At 42.4% G+C, this 22,419-nt stretch overlaps 1 protein-coding gene across 6 annotated transcripts in view; it reads right to left on the reverse strand.

Annotated features, from left to right (window-relative positions):
• Nucleotides 1-22,419, reverse strand: part of ANKS1B (ankyrin repeat and sterile alpha motif domain containing 1B) — a 730,881-nt gene that overhangs the window by 354,685 nt on the left and 353,777 nt on the right. For 4 of the 6 annotated variants that reach the window (XM_026648981.1, XM_026648980.1, XM_026648979.1 and 1 more), the window contains exon 13: nucleotides 5,638-5,649. The exons of the other annotated variants lie outside the window; for them this stretch is intronic. In XM_026648981.1, coding sequence (XP_026504766.1) covers nucleotides 5,638-5,649 — 12 coding nt within the window. The remainder of the gene's footprint in view (nucleotides 1-5,637; nucleotides 5,650-22,419) is intronic. 6 annotated transcript variants of the gene reach the window in all.

Below are 22,419 nucleotides of genomic sequence, written 5' to 3' on the forward strand. Positions count from 1 at the left end.
AAGTTTACCAAAACTTGCAAGAAAAGGATAACATTTAGGTGAGACCAGACACATATTGGCTTGCAGTGTTTTAACTTTCTCTCTATTTGCTATGTAACCATAAGTGAATAAACAATCTTCTGTTTTTCTGTTTGAAAAAGTTGTTTGGAGTTACCCACTGGTTTTGGTTTGGAGTTACAGGCTCCGGAGAGAAGTTTCCTGTAAGTGCCAAATACAGTTAGGGCCGCTGTATTAACATGACTGGTAAACAGGGGGGCTGCAACCCAGAAATCCAGTCCCACAGTGGTTGAACTGTGGGGTTCCATCTTGGAGAGAAATGAGGGAAGCAAAGTCTGTCACCTGAGGGATACATTTCAAACTGTGAAAAGGGGTGTAAGACGCAGCTTGCCCTGTAAACATGACATCCTTGCATGTGAAAACATGTACAATACCTCTAAATATCTAAATGCTTAAGCAATTACACTTGTATGAGCACCTTAAATGGCTGTTTGAGCATGCAAATACAGATTTTGTTAACACAATAGATGGATGTGCAAATTAAGCCTACAAGAAATTACCTGCAGCAATATTTTCTCAAGAGAAGCCAGAGAGCACTCAGCATCACTTCCACATCTGAGGATGGAATGATGCAGCTCTCCTCTCCCTCCCTAAAGCAAAGAATCAACATCTCACAACATCTTTCAAGGTTTCTAGAGAATAAGGTTATTTTCTGAGCCTGCAGCCAGATGTACCTCTCTTCAACCTATAACTCATCAATATACCAGCCAGGAACGCTCTCTGTACTCCTTACTATGGCAAACCAGAAGTTCTTTTTTCCATGTAAGTACTTAATCAACCACAGTGCAGGATTGACAACCTTGGAGACAAAAGTCACTGTACATCAACCTTGACCTGGCTGGACTGAGTATCTAGTTTAGACTCTATTCCCATTCTGTTTTTGCATGGTTAGGCGATGGGAGCGGTTGTTTATAAAGTCTCTGATGCATTCTGGTGCATTAAAGATACCAACAATTTTCACCCTACGCAAGTTACTTGATATCTTTTGGACTACTGAGCCATGCTGTCTCTCTCCTATACAAATTACTTTATACCTTTGAGATTTAAAAAACTTTACTTAGAACATTTGAACATGCCAGTTTGGCCTTGAAAATGGCAGTTGTCTAACATAAATAAACTCTTATATAGTTCTTTCCATGTATAGAACTCAAAGCACTTTACAAAACAAGTGGAGGTAAGATGCCGTCTGTATTCTTGCACACATCATGGTATGTTGATTATGAAACAAGCTGTGCAGTTAAAGTTGTATTTCAGACACAAAAGTGCAATCTGTTATATTTACATAAATAATTTAAAGTGGCATTATGCAGTTGCTTTTTTACTTGCTTACTAGAAACACAGAACTATTTCTGAATAGACAAAAGCATTTCCAAATATCAAACATTAACTGAGTAATACTATAATGGCAGTGTTAAGAAATTACCTAATTTTGGCCTCTTTTGTATATCACCTAATCGATGGAGCACAGTCAACGTAATCCCAAGGATGTTGAAGACACAAATGACCTTTCAGAGGAGATTCCAATAATAAATCCCTAAGGGCTTTTAAAGGTAACACTGACTGGGTTAACAGCATATTTATTATATTCAAAATCACTAGTTCAAACTATGACATTTGGAAAAAAAAGAACATTTGAGTCTGATGTTGTTGTAAAAAGGATTAAACCAGCTATGCAATAGTTATTTAGAGGTCTTTAATGTACCTCTCTCCAATGGTTCTATATAATAACAGTTATTCATAAATAAGTCTTTTGTGTGGCAATGAAAACTTTCTAATGAGAGTCACATATATAAAAATATAAATTTAGCAGTCTGTGTTTTATGGGGTGAACATGCCACATGCTTCCATGAGGAAATGAACTTTATTTTAAAGATTGATTAAAAGAAATTTTGGCAGCATAAAGAAAAAGCAGGCATATAATAAATTTGTAAATGGCATCTAAATATTTCTACCCAATTCTGAGCTTTCATTATTATTTATTATTTTTACAGCACCCAGATGTGTACTAGGCACATCAAAGAGCACAACACAAGACAGCTCCCTGCATCAAAGCACAAATAATGCAACTGCTTCTAAAGTTTTTTCTACTAAAATGTAATTGGTCTTATTCTAATACCATCCGATTCAAATGTTGTATGTTCACATTTTTACTACTTGCAAAGAAAGACTCAGTATAACTTGGTCATTTCCATGTTCACCATTAATCCAAACTTGGGGTCCAACTCTACCCCGCTGATATACAAATGCAGCTCCCACTGGCTCCAATAAGATTGAACATGCACACAGTGGTCACCATTACAATGTTAACATTGACCAAACAGCATCAGAGATATCATAGTTATTCCCTGTCCTTAGGGATACACTAAGAGTTAACTGTTGGCAAATGCTGATGGGCTCCTAGTTCTGCAGTTATAGGTTGCAGAGTCCACAAAGGGAGGGTTCTACATGAGGTCTCCAGTCTATTTCATTTCCATTCAGGCCAGAAACACTGTAAGAACCACCATCTTGTGGTATATTAACACTTTTGCTCCAAGCCAGAACTCAGAATTACAAAGATGTGATGGGAAAAATTAAAAAAAAAAAAAAAAAAACAACCACACAATTGGGAGAAGTAGCTGAAGTTTTTAGACCACAAAGTAGGTTGGGTTTAGGTTTGATTTGAGTTTTTAATATTTTACACACTCAGGTGCGAAAGATATTTTTAAAATGTTTGTAAGGCACCCAGCAAAATATAACGTAAACCTTGACTGGGGCCTGCCTGCACTACCAAAAAAAGTAATAATAATAATAATGATGATGGGAGAAGGTTTGAGGTTGTGGTATATTTTGATTGTATCCAAATCAGTTCACACATCCCTAATTTTAAACCCATGTTGCTGTTTATTATCCTTTCAGATTTGTATCTGGAATAACAGAAAATAAGTAATATTTAATATTACTATCAAGGTACTATGAACACATTTCAGACTATGTAGTATTCGAGATAGGGTGACCATATTTCCCTATGCTGAATTTGGGACACCTGGTAAAATTACTCGTATTCAAGCGAGTTCAATGGCAATTAATCAGAATTATGCAGTACCAACATTCAAATTAACATCAAGTTGACTGAGCCCGTTAAAAAAAAAAAAAAAACTGTGTACTTGGATTGTTTTTATTTACCTTCTTATCTGTAAGGCTTTAGGGTTCACATGGGAAGGGTGAAACACACACACACACACACACACATACACATCTCTCACAGAGGGAGGGTGACTGACTGACCCGACCCTCCCCGGTGCTCTCCACCTGCCTCTCCTGGTACCTGGCACCACGTCTTCCCGAGGCAACATGTGGGAGGGCACGCAGGGTCACATACACCCCCCACTTCAGATTTCTTCTAGGGTTCACACCAGAATGTGGCCAGCAGCAGCCTTTTGGCACTGTGCGGGAGGGAAGGGACAGGAGCTGCTTCCAGCCGCAGGGGAGGAGGAGTGGGGGGGGAGGATGACCTGGCCCGTGTCTTTGCAAAGCTCATCTCTTCCCCACCCCATGCCCCTGCACGTTCCCCTGTGGCTGGAAGCAGCTTGTCCCTTCCTGCCCACACAGTGTCAAAAGGCAGCTAACACCTCCAGGCTGCTGCTGGCCACCGACATAACCCAGCTGCCTCCTGTTCCCCGGCTACAGTGCGGGCAGGAAGGTGTTAAGCCCTAAGGATGCTTTGTGTACCAGGGCCCAGGGAACCTGACTGCAGGGGCTTCAGAAAATCCGGCCAGAGAGGTGGCTCAGCAGGGGAAGGTACCTAATAGGGGATGGAGCAACCCCGCACGGTTGTGTGTGAAGAGGGTGCTAAGCCCCTGTCCAGGGGGCTGCTGTAGAGCCTGCAGGGTCGGGGTGCGAACAGGCTGGAAATCACTTCCCAACTGCCACTCCAGAGCTTAGCTGAGGGGTGCCGAGAGGCTTCCCTGTGTCAGTGCTGTGTGGGGCTTTGGCACATGAAGGGCTTGGCTCCTCTTGGCCAGCATCCTGGGCTGGAGGGTTTGGGGCTTTCCCAGGGCGCCAGCTCAGCTAGAGGCAGGGGGGAAGGAAGGAGCCTGCTGGCCAGGCTGATGGTGAGCTGAGCGCTCCGACCAGGGTCTGGTTCTCCCCACAGCACTAGGAGTGGGATGAATCCCACTGAGGAGATATGGAGAAGCAGTAGGGCTAGGGTGATGAAGGGGCAAAACAGGGAGAGGACAGCGAGGGGGGACCATGTAAAGGGTGGATGGGTGGGCAGCAGAGGTGACACGTAACTGGCTGCCGCCTGGCACCTGCCCGTACTCACCAGCTGCCGCAGCTCGCAGCCAGCAGCATTCGGAAATGGGACAGGGGGCTGTACTGATGGATGAGCAGGGGAAGTGCCCAGCCCTGTGCATTGCATCTTCGTCCTGCCACCAGCTTTGCACACCGACCCCCATTGTATTACGCTGCCCCCCCGCCCCACTCTCTGCTGGTGGGCAGGTGGCTGGTGAGCAGGGATCTGGCCAGCAGCAGGATTCGCTAGTACTGATGAGGGGAAGACAGAAAATATGGGACAATTTCCCTGTTTTTAAGAAAAAGTCGGGACAATGGCAGGAGGGCTTAAATGGGACTGTCCCTTTAAAAACGGGATGTTTGGTCACCCTAATTAGAGAAAGCAAAACAAGATCAATCACCAAGAAATTAAATACATGACTTTCAAAGAGGATTTTAAACAATGTTGCAAAGAAATATTGCAAAAGTATTTACATTTTGTTTTTAATAGTAACTTCCATGATATACAGGTCACAATATTATTTAAGACCCACTAATGTTGTATTTTCCATAGCATTTTTCTTCCAGTTTTCCACCTTGCATTTCCAGTAATTTAGCTCTACTGATTTTAGCAATGGTGTCAACATTAATGTAAATCACCTGCCCACATTTTAGTCACCACGTCCCTCAAACCCAAACCCAAGTCTAGATGATTGTGGTTAGAATCCTAGTGGCTTGTCCACAGTAGAGTTCCTGCTGTTTGCTACTTTTGGTGGCGCTGCACCAGTGGTAGTACAGTGGCGGAAAATGTAAAGACAAATGTTAGTGTAAACTAAACCCATAGAATTCAAATGCTTGTTGTCATGTCTTTTTGCCAATTCTGGAAGCTGGTTCAGTAATAAAAGCTGTCTGTCCCAGGACAAGAAACTGCACATCAGTACTTGCTGATAATTTTGCAAGTCTCATTTGAAGTGTGGCAGAGATATATAATTTTCTCCCTAAAATCCTTGTTGAGGGTGAAGAACTAACCCTTTAGTTGTTTGACTACTCATTAAATTATCTTAACAACCAGAAAGCCTGACTTGAAGTGAGTATAAACAGTTATCAGATCATCATAGTGGACCTGGTGAAGTGTCTGCACATATCTGGATATGAGCAAGATAAAGGCAGGCATTAGCTAAAGGGTCCCAGCTGGTGAAAGGAGATTCAGGGGAACAGCCAATCTGCTCTTTTGCTGGAACTCTAAGATACCAAATAAATAGAAAATTGTCTAAAAAAAAGTTCAATATCTAATCATTTAGATTAATAGATTTTAAGGGCAGAAGGAACCATTATGATTATCTAGTCTGATCACCTTCTTAGAGAAGCATGAAGTTGAGGAGAGGTATGTCTTCCTGAATCAGATGGGCATCCAATGGCAAATGCAGAAGTTGAAGAGACTATATTCAAGCTGGCTGCAAAATTTAGCCAATTTCATGCACCATAAGGATAGGGTGGGTCCCCATGATAAAGAAGTTGTCAAGGGAGATGGAGTATCAACTGGAGCGTCAGGAACAGGGTCATAAGAAGGTTTAGCCTTCTTGGAAGGAGGTGGCATGGAGACCTCCTGGACCCAAGAATGGCCCTTAAATTCCATCCCAAATGACAGTAGGATGGACTCTGATTGCCTTCTATGATGAGATAACTGGCTCTGTGGATATGGGGAAAGCAGTGGACGTGATATATCTTGACTTTGGCAAAGTTTTTGATACGGTCTCCCACAGTATTCTTGCCAGCAAGTTAAAAAAGTATGGATTGGATGAATGGACTATAAGGTGGATAGAAAGCTGGTAGATTGTCGGGCTCAACAGGTAGTGATCAACGGCTCAATATCTAGTTGGCAGCCGGTATCAAGCCGGTCAGTCCTGGGGTCGGTTTTATTCAACAACTTTGTTAATGATCTGGATGATGTGATGGATTGCACCCTCAGCAAGTTCACAGATGGCACTAAGCTGGGGGGAGAGGTAGATGCACTGGAGGGTAGGGATAGGGTCCAGAGTGACCTAGACAAATTGGAGGATTGGGCCAAAATAAATCTGATGGGGTTTAACAAGGACAAGTGCAGAGTCCTGCACTTAGGATGAAATAATTCCATGCACTGCTATAGGCTGGGGACCAACTGGCTAAGCAGCAGTTCTGCAGAAAAGGACCTGGGGATTACAATGGATGAGAAGCTGGATATCAGTCAACAGTGTGCCCTTGTTGCCAAGAAGGCGAATGGCATATTGGGCTGCATTAGTAGGAGCATTGCCAGCAGATTGAGGAAAGTGATTATTCCCCTCTATTTGGCACTGGTGAGGCCACATCTGGAGTATTCCATCCAGTTTTGGGCCCCCCACTACAGAAAGGATGTGGACAAATTGGAGAGAGTCCAGTGGAAGGCAACAATCAGGGGGCTTGGGCACATGACTTACAAGGAGAGGCTGAGGGAACTGGGCTTGTTTAGTCTGCAGAAGAGAAGAGTGAGGGGGGATTTGATAGCAGCATTCAACTACCTGAAGGAGGGTTCCAAAGAGGATGCAGCTCAGCTGTTCTCAGTGGTGGCAGATGACAGAACAAGGAACAATGGTCTCAGGTTGCAGTGTGGGAGGTCTAGGTTGGATATTAGGAAACACTATTTCACTAGGAGGGTGGTGAAGCACTGGAATGGGTTACCTAGGGAGATGGTGGAATCTCCATCCTTAGAGGTTTTTAAGGCCCAGCTTGACAAAGCCCTGGCTGGGATGATTTAGTTGGGGTTGGTCCTGGTTTGAGCAGGGGGTTGGACTAGATGACCTCCTGAGGTCTCTTCCAACCCTAATCTTCTATGATTCTATGACTCAAAGTTCCCAGGCCTGATGCTTTACTTCTGAGGGTCTCTCTTGCTGCCTAGAAATACTGTGGCTGTAGTGGGAGATGAACTGTTTTTCAAATATGCTGTTTTGCCCTCTCCTGAGCTCCCAAGGTGTTTATAAACCATTATGGCTGTGGTCTTGTCAGAGACTCAGAATGTTATGGACTTATGGTCTAACCTGAGGTTTGTAATAAACCAGATATGAGTGAGTTGATTCCTTTCTAACGAGTAAATTTGGGGGCAGTCTTTGACAAATCCCTGCACTCTTGCACTCTTAAGAGAACATTGAGAGGGCAATTCTCACTCCGATACAGGTCACTCAAATATTGACAAGAAATGTCCTCTCAGACAGGTTTCACCTATCAGAAAACATACTAATTCTTCAATGGAATCTGAAGTTAGGAGCCATACAAATCTAGATCACTCTAACCGCTAAAAAACAGCTGTTTAATAGCATTGTGGGAGGATATAGAAAACATCTCAACAAGGATGACCTTATAAGACTTAAGGAATAATGATCAAGCTTCTGAGAGCATGGAGCCAATGTAGCGTACCAAAAGATGACGGACATACTTGTTGCAAATTATTCATTTCAATGAAAAACCTTTTGCAGATTTGAAATGAAACTACATCCTTAGCCTTAATTTAGTCTTAATTCATTGAAACATACGCCTGGCTTAGAAGAGGTCATCCAAATTTGAACCATGGCACCTTCAGCAGCACAGTGGCTCATAACCACTTTGTGACCTTAGTTTACTGTTGACTCACAGGAAAGATGAGCATATATTGAATATCAACTTCCTGGAGGACCCTATTTTGTTGTTGTTGTTGAGATCACTCAAATTCTGAGAAGGCCAGACCTTACTTTATTAACAAGTTATAAGATTTAATCAAGGTGGTATTTCTGCTAATGCCACTTATATACAACACATTATTTACATATCAAATAATACTTTGTCCTTTTATAGCACCTTTGCAATATAAAGAATCCTCTGAAGAACATTGCAACGGTGATTAAGTATTTTCTTCCTGCACACAGAGGCTAAGACTGAAGATCATACAGCAGGCTAGTGGCAGAGTCAGGAACACAATCTCTGTCTTCTGACTTACAGTTTTTTTCTTTAATATTAGGTCATTCTACCTCAAAGTTTGCATAGCTCTTCAAAAGTGTATTAAAGACACTTACATGAAGGGGCTTACAATGTAACTCACATTTCTATGATACACCAGATATCAATTCTACAAAGCAGATGTTATTAAAGAGAAACGTTGGAAGAATTTGCAAAGCAAGAGGATTATAAAGAAGGATTGGAAACTGAAATTGTTTGGTGCATCAGAATCAAGACGGCATTCCAGGCATAGGGTATCATATATAAGAAGCTGAAAGTGGAAGAACTCAAAAATAGCAGTTAAGGAAGACTCTTAAAGGATTTTAAATTCCTATTCCTAACCATCCATACACATTTCTGGCTCTCATCTAAGCAAGGGATAAATCAAGAACTTTATCCATATACTAGGCTGCATTCAAGCAAAACTTGTATACTTTGCACATACTTTTAGCACTACTACACTTATATCTCCTGCTAAGTAACTCATTTGATTAACAAAAATTGAAATTAGCAGTCACTGACTCTTTCAGCCACTCTCCTCCATCATCTCCCACATCTGTTGTAAATCATTGTCTAGGGGCAAACCGAGGCTTTCAAATACTTGTTTAATAGTCAGTCTCCGCCTGTGTCTTTGTAGCTGAAGTGCATTGCATGGGGTCATTAGTTTCACTATGTACCTTGCACATGTTTAATTATGCTATTATGCAACTTTTTCTTTTCAAATAATAATGGCATTATTTTCAGTATTCCATTTTATTTCATCTGCTATAAATTCAAGCTGTGGATTTGACATGGACAATTTTGTGGATGAGTCATGATAACATTGTCAATATCACAGCTCTTGGGAATCCTGGGGAAAATTATAAAAAGTCATAGAAAGGTTTTGTAGCAGCTAAACTACTTTTGCAAAACCAGGTATCTGGTTCTTTTAAAAACATGTTTTTGGAGAACCACAAGACTTTCTGGATACTTAGTGATATGTTGCGTTGGTTTCTTTCCCTAGGCAAAGGGTAGATCTCTTTGTAGACTCTGAGGCTTTGTCTTCATTGGAAATTTAATTATGTTCCCACCAGGAATTTTCTCTTTAACGCACTCCCCATTCATACAACACCCCTCAGTCATGCCATAGTTGTGCCACGTGACAAGGCAGCCACCATGCCCTGAGGGATAGGGCAGAGCCTGAGTTAGCTTCTCTCATATTTTGTTAACCCAAAGAAACTGCAGTGAAAATATATGATCAATGACAACAATCGGTAGATGACGGTTCACCAATCCCTGCTCACAAGCCCTGTGTGTGCCTAATCTTGGGTACAGTATTGTCATCTATCTGTGCGCTGACCAAAAGTCAACTACCTTCATCTGCCTCTGCTTAGGGTCTTCAGTCCCATGCTACTTCTGCTGCTTTGGTTATCTTTGGTCTCTGGAAGACTGTCTACTAACAAGCCCCTGTATCAGCATGCAGTCATCTGGCTGGAGGCTGACACCAAATCTTGGGTGATCTTTGGGCTGAAGCATGCAAAACCCATGATTTGGATCCCTGAAGAGGAACCTTCACTTCAACTGTATAACAATGAGCATTGACAACCACTAGCTGATCATGGGGTCAACTGTACCAGACAACAATGAAGGGAGAAGATTAAGAATATCAGGGTGAGCTACTAGAAAGCCAAGGATAACAATCACAAGTCCAGTTCTGCCTTGATGAGCTCCCCATTTTATGAGGAGATGACTGCATGTTGAGCAGATCCCTGAGCATAGAGCCCCACTACAGCATGGACTCCTTTGTGAAACGAGTACAGGAGTGGGTTCGAAACCCAGATGTCTTCAAGGATACAGAATCCATACCTCCAAACAGCAACCCCCCTGGAAGAAGACCTCAGTCCAAGTCACAGGGACTTTTAAGAGGTTCGGACCAGGAAGAGCACAGTGGTTTTGAGGGGATCCTCATGGAAGCACCAGAGGAGAACACAGCATCTCAGCTGAGTAAGATGGGTGCAGCCATTGTATTATTATCTGGAATATTATAAAATATGTGGACAGGTTTTAGCCCTTTTACCATGTCCTCTAACCTATAGACAACAATGGCTGTGCGAGCCAGTCACTGAGGCAATCAATAAGCCATGGAAATGCATCACCAGTATCTGCTGCACTCATGCCCATTCCAATGTGGGTAATAGAACAGATACACTGATGATGTGCAGTTTCATTATTTGTGATGCATCAAGGTTTTGTGTTATGTCTGGGAGGTTTGTTTTGCAATTGTTCCTCCTCCTCTCCCATTTTTAAACTGTGTTAGGGCAGCTGGACTGCCTACATATGTTTACCTTCAATGAATGTAAGTAAAGAAAAAGAAAAATGCCAAATGAACCATATTTCTTTCTTTAATTCATGTTTAAACACTACATTTGATTTCAAAGCAACAGCCCCAGTTTGCCAGTCCCATTAATTATCCTCTGAGTACTCTCTATTCAGTGCAGGAATGTGAGTGCATGAGGCATCTCTTATGTCCTTTGCTGTAACAGACCCTGCACCAGCATCAGCAGGCACAAGGCGCTAGTCTCTAAGAGACCCCCAAACCACCACTGTCCTCACATATAGTGGGAAGCACACAACAAGCCCCCATCCCATGCATGGGATTATATACACTACAAAACCATAAGCAGTGCCACATTGCTTTCAGTGGCCAAATGCACATTCCACCACCATCTTGCACCTTCTCAGCATATAGTTAAACTGCCTCCTGCCCAGGATAAGCCTTCATCAAACCAGGGTAACAGAAAATAAGACTGGATCACCTAAAATCACAATTTTCACAGACATCCCAATAATGACAGTGTCATTACAGGCAGAACAAGGTATCAGCTTTTCCATGTCAAAACAGGCCAGACCTCGAGATCACCCTGGCACGATGCACTTGGACAGCACATCCTATGTGGGTATCCATAGATATGCCACCAGAGTCTGTTGTTGTTGCGCTTCTGCTTGTAACTGCAAGTCACTACCTCTGCCCTCTCTGGGCAAAAAGCTGCATCGGAAACACCCACCACTGTATCTTGCAGCAGCTTCTGCAGAAACATGCCAAAGAAACATTTCCTACATGAAAGTCAGCAGCGGTTGGTCCCAGATCTTATGATAGCGGGATCTATAGTTTCAGCACTAGGACACAATGCACACCACTACAGGACTTTAGGTCTTACCCAGATGCCCAATGCATTTCCTGGCCCTAGATAGTTTCCTCTCACAATCCCCAGAGTGGGCAGACAAGTTGTTCCACAAAAGCACACATGGAGCAGGACAGTGAGTTGTAGTACTATGAAACACAAAATATGCACCCAGGTATCTGTACTGCCTCTCATGACCCAGATACATCACCAGAGCAGATACAGGTGTGACAGCAGCATGAGGAACTAGACAGAACTAACTAGTGAGTTAGACTACTCATAGGCGCCGGTGGGTGCCTGCGCCCCCCTACCCCTTTCCCTGCCCCTGGCCCCGCCCCGACTCCACCCCATCCCCACCCCCATTCCAACCCCATCCCCAAAGTCCCTGCCCTAATTCTGCCCCCTCCCTGCCCCTATTGGATCCCTTCCCCAAATCCCCACCCCAGCCCCGCCTCTTCCCCCAACACGCTGCGTTCCCCCTGTTCCCCACCCCACGAAATCAGCTGTTTTGCGGCGCAAGCTCTGGGAGGGAGGAGGGAGAAGCAGGACGCGGCGGCGTGCTCGCGGAGGAGGCGGAGACGAGCTGGAGCAGGAGGGCGAGGCCACAGGGAGCTGCTCCAGCCCCAGGGCACCCACGGAGTCGGCGCCTATCAGACTACTATGAGATGATTACCCACAATTGCCCAACTTGTAATTAGCCTGCAATGAGGACATAACTTAAGGCCTTTTCTTCACTAGAAAACCTAACCCGAGGTAACTAGCAATCCTAGTGTAGATAAGGCAGTTTTAGTTTACACATTAGTTAGCAGGTCCAGTTAGACTACAGTTTACCTTCATCTGCTAACTCATGTGAAAACTACAAACTGCCTTGTCTACAAGGATTTTACTTCCTGTTAGCTAACACAAGTTAAGAACAAACCTTTTTTTCCTAGTGAAGATGCACCCTGAGAGTGTAGTTGGGTCCAGTGAGAGTGTGCATGGGTGCCTGAGATGTTTTGTTTGCAATTAGTGATTGAAGGTTGTGGGCAGGCAGTGGAGAGAGAAGAGGATTAGATGAAGGGAAGGAAAGAGCTTGAGACAAGATAAGAAAGAAGAAAGTGGGGACTGAACAGAAGGAAGAGTTCTCAGCAATGAACAAAAGAAAGGTGTGGGAGAAAACAGGAGAGAAACAAGAGGGAAAAGGGGGAGAAAAATTATTGTTAAAGGAACCAGATAGTGGAAAAGAAGAAAGATGGTGGATTCTAGAAAGAAAAATAAAACACTAAAAAACAAAATGGAAAAAGGAAGAAAGACAAAAACATAGGAAGACAACGCAAATTGAAATCATTATTCCAATTTTAATGCCAAAATATTACAAATACAATGTTTTGTTTTATATGCAAGAAGTATCTTTGGTGCAATCCACAGAGCATTATCACGAGACCCCTCCATTTACCAGCATATGTGCACTTAATATATGCACAATTGGTTCTGGTAAAGTTAGGGGAGTTACTATCTGGGAGAATTTTGTGACTGCGAAAAGATGTTGCCACAGCTACTTGCTAGTCCATCCCTGGAGTGAGTTTCTTCTATAGGTAGGTGAGGAAGGGATTCCTTAATTCCACTGCAATCAGTGCTATGGGATGCTAGGTCCTACCACTGGGCCCACTCCAGTCAATTTGTCCATGCTTTTATCCTTAAATATGCAGTGAAGGTTAGTCTACTTGTAACCCACATACCTCCTGGGTGTGGTGTTCTGTCCCATCTAGTGACACTGAGACAGATAAATGAGTGTGCTTTACAGCCTTAGCTAACAGCCACTTGGCTTTTGGCTCATGCACTAAGCTCCAGAGGCCCCAGGTTTGATGACGACCAAGGTCTGTCACTGTTACAAGTGGGAGCTCATCCAGGATTTCAAGGGAAGTCTCTGAAGCTTGGGACACGCTTCCTCAGCTAGGGGAACTATGTAACCCACACACCTCCTTGGTGTGGTCTTCTGTCCCATATAGTGGCAGAGAGAGTGCAAGAGAGAGATTAATGAGTTTGCTCTACAGGCTCAGTTAGCAACCAGTTGGCATTTAGCTCACGCAGTAGAGGCTCATGCACTAAGCTCCAGAGGTCTCAGGTTCAATCCCACCCACCAGTGACAGGGTCTATTGGTGTTACATCCTATGTATATTGTTCAGGGTGTTAATAATCATGTTGCTATTGTTACGGATATTATATCTAGATCTATGTGTTTGTCCCCTTCTGACAAAAAACTCCCCTTCCCAATTTCAATGGGTGACTACCGTAATGCATTTCTGTCACTCACTATGATATAACTTTCTCCTCAATCTGTCATGTCAATTTTCCATTCCCCTGATTTAACCTCATCCTTAAGAGTAACAGCTTGCTTTGCTTGATGAATAAGAAACCCATAGGTGCTTTCCTGCAAGTTCTCTCTTTTATAGTATCAAACAAATCGATCATTTAAATAAAGTAATTAATTCCTTTCAACTCTACTTTCACCAGAATGAAGAAATTCATCTATCCCTTTTTCTAGTGAAAGAAAAAATGCAGCTAAGCTAATTTTTTCCTTGTAAGAACAGTAATCAAGCAACAATTGTCCAAGTAACAACTGAAGGAAGCTATTACGTCTTAGAAAGATAGTTGATTGCACACATTTCACACAAGTGGAGTCAAATTGCTTGGAAGACAGCAATTATCTATCATATTTTGGCAAACATCCAAGAATTCTAGCAATCAAAAGGTCAATACCAAGGTCATTTATTCCTGAAGGAACACTATCAATGAAGTACTGAGTGGAGGGGTAAGGAACTTAAATTAGGTACCAACCTAAGCTTTGCCACACAAATTTTCAAACATTACATGATTGATCACAGATCATATTTTTGGCTGTTGGAGTCTCCAGGTCATGTCATAAGTGGAAGAGATAAGTAGACCCAGTGATTAAAACGAAGGTATACTAAGAAGAAAATACCTCTCTCTTGTAAGTATTAATCCCTTCTAGTGTACACTAACAGGAAAATCTCCAATTATATGAACTGTAACATTATCCCTTCTAAAGGACTGTCTCAAAACCAGAAAAAAAAAAAAACAGTGGAAATCAGTTTATCAAAACTAAAAATGAATGCATGGCTTGCACCGAGTTCTTACGCATTAACATTCAACATCAGAGTGAATTACGACAAGAGAAAGAAAATGATGGATGATAAAGAAGTGAGTGGGACAAAACCAACACTTCTTAGAGGGACACAGTTTAGGTTAAAATGATGACTGGGACTTTCAAAGGGAGTTAGATGCCTAACCAGCATACATATTTGTAATTAAAAATCCTTATGTGATAGAAACAACAACTTAGATTATTACAGTTTCCAGGTAGTTTATCTTACAGGGGCACTGTCAAGCTGAACGTTTATAACAGATTTTTTTGAAATCCAATTTCTGATACAGTATCAGAAGGCAGTAGTGTGGCCTAGTGGATAAAGGACTGTACTGGGACGCAGGAGTTTGGTTTCTGGCTTCCACACTGATCTCCTGGGGGACCTTGGGCAAGTCACTTCACCTCTGTATCGCTCTGTTTTCCCATCTGTAAAATGGGGATAATGATACTTACCTTCTATGTAAAGCGCTTTGAGATCTATTATTGAAAAGTGCTATATAAGAGGTAGGTGGTATTTTCTTCCAAAAATAATGGGCCAGGCCCTCAGCTGGAATAAATAACATCAGCTGACAATTTAACCATGAATGCTAAAATTCTTTTTAAAACGTTTAAAGACTTTTTCTGCTCCCATGCTGATGTTTGTAAGAGTCATTTTTGCATGCAAGAAATTGACTATAAAAGGAAAACTGTGAAATTAATACACAAAATGCTGTTGAATGTACAAAGTGAACTGAGAAGTTAGAAAAAATGTTTTGCTAACTCCTTTCAGTTTTAGTAATTACAAGTGTTACTTGTAAATATAGTAGATATACATATTTCAGACAGAAATATAATTATTCAAAAGAGTCCCTTTAATGGGGTGAAATTAAAGTGTGCAGACAATACACATTTTTCTTTTCATTTGGATATACTTACTTTAAAAAGACAGATGATTTTACTCTTCAGATAACACAATGAAACTAAATCAGAGACAGATGGTGCCTGGTATTCTCCTTGAGCCAAATTGTCCAGGCCCTCTATGAGACTGCAAGGCCCAAAATACAATGAAAATATAGCACTTCTACTGCGAAGGGGCTGAGAATATAGAACACAGGTAAAAGGGTCTGCATTGCGATTGTTGCAGGAACACAGAAAAGGGAATTGAAGGAATACATGAGAGTGTGATATCGGGGTTTTGTGACCATGAGTTTGGGATGATATGAATGGTGGTGAGAGATGGGGAATGTGTGTATAGACAATGCTTTTATAATTCTACTTTTGAGAAAACTTCAAATGCTGATAAATGCCCTGAAGTTAAACATTTTCACTTAGGCCTTGATCCAAAACCCACTGAAGAAAATGGACACTCTCCTGACTGGCTCTAGATCAGGCCCTTAATCTCCTGTTAAAAAGTTTAAAGAGGATCAGTTTCTTTATATGATAAACTGCTTTCATATTTATAATTATTACGTTTGCTATACATATTAACCATCTTTCACAGTTTAATATTGGTTACATTACTTCTCAATAATTATAAATAAAATGGATTGTCAAAGTGCTGTAAAGCAAAGTATTTTTAGATCCAAGTTACTTGTTTCTAGCAATAAGCAATTATAACTGTCAGAATTATCTAGCATTGTTTTTCTGCACTGGATATATGGTAGTTTAACCGTTTAGATTTTGGAAATGTCAGGTTACCATTCTGTAACATCTATATACTAATAGCATGGAAAAGTTCTTCACAGGCTTCTGCCTATTTATTATAATTAACAGTGTTGTAAATGTACACAGTGCTTTATAAAACAGACTATAAAATGAAACTGCTCAGAAACAAAACCCTTGACTAACACTGGTTAGGATGTAATTGGTTAAACTTTCAGACAACAGGAACTAAATACATCAGTTATATCCATCTGCTTAGATGTTTATATTTGACTACTGATAATCATTTTTAATGGGGTTTATTTATGACCAATCAGTATTTTTCCCTGCAATAAATATATTAATATTTCTAATTAGCCAGCAGCAGCACAAAACAGATTTATTCAGTCTGCATGTAGATGATGCTAATAACGTGATAAAAACTAAGAGCACTAATTTTGTTGTCAGTTCCATATCCTTATAATTACCTCTCAAACAGGCAGCATTTTTCTTATGGTAATCACTGCTGTTTTCAAAAGTATTAAAATGTAGAAAAAAAATGTTTAGTTAATTCTTCCAAGAGAAAACAATGCATTCCGACATATCTCCTGCATAGGGACCCAAGCCAGCATACAGTTACACATGTGTGTAATTTTATGCATACAAGTAGCCAAATTAATTCCAGTGGAACAACTCAGGTGAGTGAAGTTACACCTGTACAACTGTTAGCAAGATCAGGCCCTCTGGAAGGAGCGCCTCTTCTAAATGTGCAGAATACATTTTAATTTAAAATTCATATTTATTTTATAACATGTGTACAAAGGAGAAACCACTGGTTGTCAAATGTTTTGATTATCTTGGGTCATAATCTGCCACCCTTACTCCCATTCAGTAGTACCCTACCTCCTTCAGTAGTCTCATTGAAATCATTGCTTCAGTGTTTTCAGGAGAGGACCATATAATAATCTTGATATTTAAATTACCATCAAAAGAATACAGCATTAACTCAAATTTAAGTTGTGACACTCAGCCAGAAAGGATTAAGCAACCAGCGGGCTAAATGATCCAAATTCAACCTTTAAAGACATATTAGAAAAGTATATAAATCGTAATTAAGGCCATTCCTTATAAATAGCTAACAAAGCCATGTTAAAACAAAGAGGAGTCCTTGTGGCACCTTAGAGACTACAAATTTATGTGGGCATAAGCTTTTGTGGGCTAAAACCCACTTAATCAGATGCATGGAGTGAAAAATACAGTAAGCAGTATAAATATTAGAGCATATGAAAAGATGGGAGTTGCCTTACCAAGTGGGGGGTCAGTGCTAACAAGGCCAATTCAATTAAGGTGGAAGTGGCCTATTCTTAACAGTTGACAAGAAGGGGTGAATATCAAGAGAGGGAAAAGTACTTTTCTAGTGCTAATGAGGCCAGTGCAATCGAGAAGTATTCATCTTACTGGTGATTACTATTACCACAAAATTATTTAGAAGATCAGACTTATCAATTTTTTGTGAAGCATTTTTAAACCAATAAAGCTGAAAAAGAACTAACACTAAACAATTATATAAATATTATTTCCAAAATGCATCAATTTGTTCAAGAAGCTACAGTTCACACTTATTCTTTTCAGAAAATATCCTCAGTCCTAACAAAATACAGCATCCAGAATAATCATATTATAAAACATTTCGAGATCAAATCCTCTCCTCTTTCCAGGCACGCCCTATGGACAGCCACTCTGGGCCTGCACTGGTTTGACTGTCTTGTGACTCCGCCCTCCAGCCAGGTCACATTTACGCCTATCCATTTTGGGGTATACATAGATTCTAGCAAAGGGTAGACCCATCTGTCAGATGAGGCGCTCCAGGCCTCCCCTGGCTGAGGAACTCAAGGTCTTGATCCTTCTGACTTCAGGGTTTTCTCTTGTTCAGATTCCCCCATAACAGGCATAGGTTTTCTGCCTTTTCAACAATTTCTGAGAGGGGTCAGCGGCTTTTTTCTTCTACCCACAGCCTTTAAACATTGAGGGCTGTGGGGAAGACTCATGTCTGCCAGGTGACTTGTGGAGCAGGTCTGGAGAGAGTCGGAGAGTCGCCCCCATGGAGACAATCTTCTGACTGAGCTCTCTATCCTTAAGAAATCTGGGCCTGAGTTGCTAGGAGAAACAACACTTTTGTTGAATATGTCCTTCTCTGAGGCAAAGTATGCACTGGGAGTGCTTGTCTGTGACAGGGATCGCCTCTTTGCAAGAGAGGCACTTGAAACAAGAGTTGCCAGTGAAACAGGCAAACCCCATTAGAGGAAGGGTCGCCTATGAGGTAAAAAACCTGGGAAAATAAAGTCTTTTTTTTTTTAAATTTAAGAGAGAAAAGATAAAAAAAAGAGAAAACTATGACTATAACTACACTAAGTACTAGGAGGCTAACGAACTACAGAAATGCAAAATTGAAAGCAATGTCGTAACTGACTGCAAATAGCTCCATCTCTAGCCAGGGGTGGTTGAGAAGGGACTTAAGGAGGTTAGCCTGAGCACACTGACTAGCCTCATGGCAAGGCACAAGGAGAGACAGCGCATGTGCGGTTCTAATGGACACTGCTACCGAAGTTCTCCGATCAGCAATACAAGGATGCAAGCACACTTACAGTGGAGCACCCATAGGGACGCAACTTGAAGAAGAAGCAAGAACTGAGTATACTTCAGTGAAGCAGTTGCATGCTAGAATGCCACAGGATGGGGGTTAGGGTTGCCAGGTGTCCGGTTTTCAAACGGAATGGCTGGTTGAAAAGGGACCCTGGCAGCTCCGGTCAGCACCACCGACTGGATCATTAAAAGTCCGGTCAGCGGTGCTGCTGGGCTAAGGGAGGCTAGTCCCTACCTGTCCTGGCACCGCGCTGTACCCTAGAAGCAGCCAGCAGGTCCGGCTCATGGGGGGGGGGCATGGGGCTCCACGCGCTGCCCCCACCCTGAGCATCGGCTCTGCATTCCCACTAGCCGAGAACCATGGCTAATGGCAGCTGGGGGAGGGAGGAGCGGTGCCTGCAGGCAAGAGCAATGCGCAGAGCCTCCTGCCCCCACCCGCCCTGTCTAGGAGCCAGACCTGCTGCTGGCCGCTTCTGGGGTGCAGTGCAGTGCCAGGACAGGCAGGGACTAGCCTGCCTTAGCCTTGCTGTGCCGCTGAATGGGAGCTGCCCGAGGTAAGCCCCCTCCATCCCCCTGCCTCAGCCCTGAGCCCCCCCTCCACCCGGAGCCCCCTCCTGCACCCTGAATCCCTCCTCCCTGGCCCCTCCCCAGATCCTGCACCCCAATCCCCTGCCTCAACCTGCAGCCCCCTACCAAACTCCGAATCCCTCAGCCCCATTCCCCAGCCTGGAGCCCCCTCCTAAACCCCAAACCCCTCAACTCCAGCCCCAGCCCAAAGCCCTCTCCCGCACCCTGAACACTTCATTTCTGGCCTCACCCCAGAACCCTTACACCCAGTTAGAACCATCACCCCCTCCCATATCACAACCCCCTGCCCCAGCCCAGGGAAAGTGAGTGAGGGTGGGGGAGAGCAAGCCACCCAGGGAGGGGGAATGTAGTGAGTTGAGGGAGGGACCTCGGGGAAGGGGCAGGGCTACGATGTTTGGTTTTGTGCAATTAGAAAGTTGGCAAGCCTAGATGGGGTAAGAGCATTTATTTCCTTTTAGAGAGGGAGATATGCCATATAAGTAATCAACTTAGTGGTGGAATCAGTCACAATATCCCAGCAACCCCACATCAGAATAAGCAACTGCACTGCTATGCTAATGTTCTGACAATCTAAAACTATTAGATACTGGAGAGTGAGTCAAAGTGAGGATGGATATTCACGATGCCTGTAAGCCCTGTTTACATCAATAATTTAAGTGAAGATAAAGTCCTAAACCCAATGCCTTTGTCATATGCTAAAATACATAAGAACAACCATACTGGGTCAGAACAATGGTCCATCTAGCCTAGTATTCTGTCTTCCGACAGTGGCTGGGTCGGTACCAGATGCTTCAGAGAGAGTGAACAGATCAGGGCAATTTATTGAGTGATCCATCCCCATCACCCAGTCCCAGCTTCTGGCAGTCAGAGGTTTAGGGACCCCAAGAGCATGGAGTTGCATCTTTGACCATCTAAGCTAATAGCCATTGATGGACTCCATGGACTTATCTAATTCTTTTTGAACCCAGTTATACTTTTGGCCTTTACAACATCCCCGGCAATGAACATACTCCCCTTTCCTTTACTTACACACATGGGAGGGCACAAACCCAGCTCTCCTCATATCGCAACCACAGCTCTGTGATGCTGTAATGAGTCATCTCTGATCCTGATGAGTGCTCTCTGAGCCTGATGAGTCATCACTCAGCCTGATTACTTGAGGGCACTGTCAATCAACTAGGGCTCAGACAATCCAGAGGTACAGTTCTATCCAGGTGACCCCAAGGCCAGGGATATAAGCTCCCAATGAGAGCAGCCATTCCAGTCTGCTCATCGTCACTACCTTGCCAGGAGCATCCCCCTCTGCTTGGTGGTTCTGACAGATTGCTCCTGTTCCAGCCCAGCCTGTGCCTGATACATCCTTTTTCTAGCTTGTCCTTGATTCCTGCTCTGACCCCTGGCTCGAGTCCAGCCAGAGCACTAGGAATGACAACTGCTGCTCCAACCACTAGGCCAGACCATACACGTCTCAGTTTCTTACAGATGCACCTCCAAGTAATCTCCATCTTCTCCCATTCAAATCATTCAATACAGATACAACTCACACACAGAAAAGGCAGCTCAAGAACATGCAGGTAATTCCTAGTATTCCTATTGCTAGATCCAGGGGGCAGAGTTAAGGTTACATGGATGTTTACCTTAACTCCATATTTTCTGGTTTTCTGAGGTTTGAATTTTGCTGAACTCAACATTCTGGAAGGGCACAAGCTATCCCCGAACAACCTTAACTATATGATAACATTTTTTGCCATTTAATTACATAATAGTCCTGGACAGAAAGTGAAGAATATATCACCTTCAGTTACAATAAACAGAAATTTTAGATAGGCAAACCATAATTACTTACATAGGCTTGACTGTGACCAGCTCCTGGATTGGTGCATGAGAGGACAGAGGGTACTAGGAGCTTCACCCCTTGAGTCCTCTGTGTAGAGATCAGTCACAACTAGAGCTGGGCAAAGAAATTTTCATCTAATAGTTTATTTGCTGAAAAACAGTTTCAGGTTGACTGAAACCTTTTGAAAATTCAGGCCAAATTCAGCAAATAGTGATAGCCCCTCTCAAAAAAAAAAAAAAAAAGACAACAGGAAAGAATTTCCAAAAAAAGTCAATGTGGCAGCTTTTCATTTCAGAATGATGTTTCATTTAGAAATGCATCTACATTTAACTAAAAATAGCCACAAAAAGGTACCTGAAAACAAAATAATAATTTTGTTTTACAGGCAACTAATTTTCATGTCCTTTAGCTCTTCTGCATGACTCTAACCACTCCAAAAAGAAGAGGGGCAAGGAGGGGGCTCGACGGAGCAGTGTCTGTGCTCAATGTGTGCATTGGGGAAGTACTTTGGAAGTACTTATTCTTATGGTGGCTTTTCAGAATGGGAGAAAGTAAGCCACAACAGCCATCATTTCTCCTCCCCTCTCTCCCTTCCTGCTCCTGCCCGTGCACTTCACTCCTTTCCCCAGTTCTGTGTTGTTTTCCTTTCTCTTCATACATAAGACAAAGGCAACGTCTAGTCTTGGATTTTTCATCCTTTTTTTAAAACTGGCCTTTTAGAGCTGGCTGTCTGACTATATCTGTACTACTGAGAGACAGATAGTGATGAAATTCTTTTGTACAGTAAATTATTTTTCATATTAAGTATTATTTTCGTGCATGATCCAGTTCCTGTTTAAATAATGGCCAAATTTCAACGGGAAGAAGATTGGGCTCTTGGTAATTAATGTTTCTCTAACATATTTATTTTGCAAAAATTGTTTCATTTCTGCAAAAATATATATCTCTAATTTTCTAGCTCACAGTGACTTGGTGCCAGGATATGCTACAGTTCCAAAAAGTGAATACCGTATATACTCATTCATAAGCCAGATATTTTTGGTAAAAAAGTGACGCATAGAAGAGTGGGGGGTTGGCTCATAAACGGGTCTACACCAAAATTTGATGATTTTAAACTCTATGGAATCATTGAATTG

The sequence above is a fragment of the Terrapene carolina genome, unplaced genomic scaffold (genome assembly GCF_002925995.2).
Source record: "Terrapene carolina triunguis isolate 2854851 unplaced genomic scaffold, T_m_triunguis-2.0 Scaffold68, whole genome shotgun sequence".
NCBI lineage: Eukaryota > Metazoa > Chordata > Testudines > Emydidae > Terrapene > Terrapene triunguis.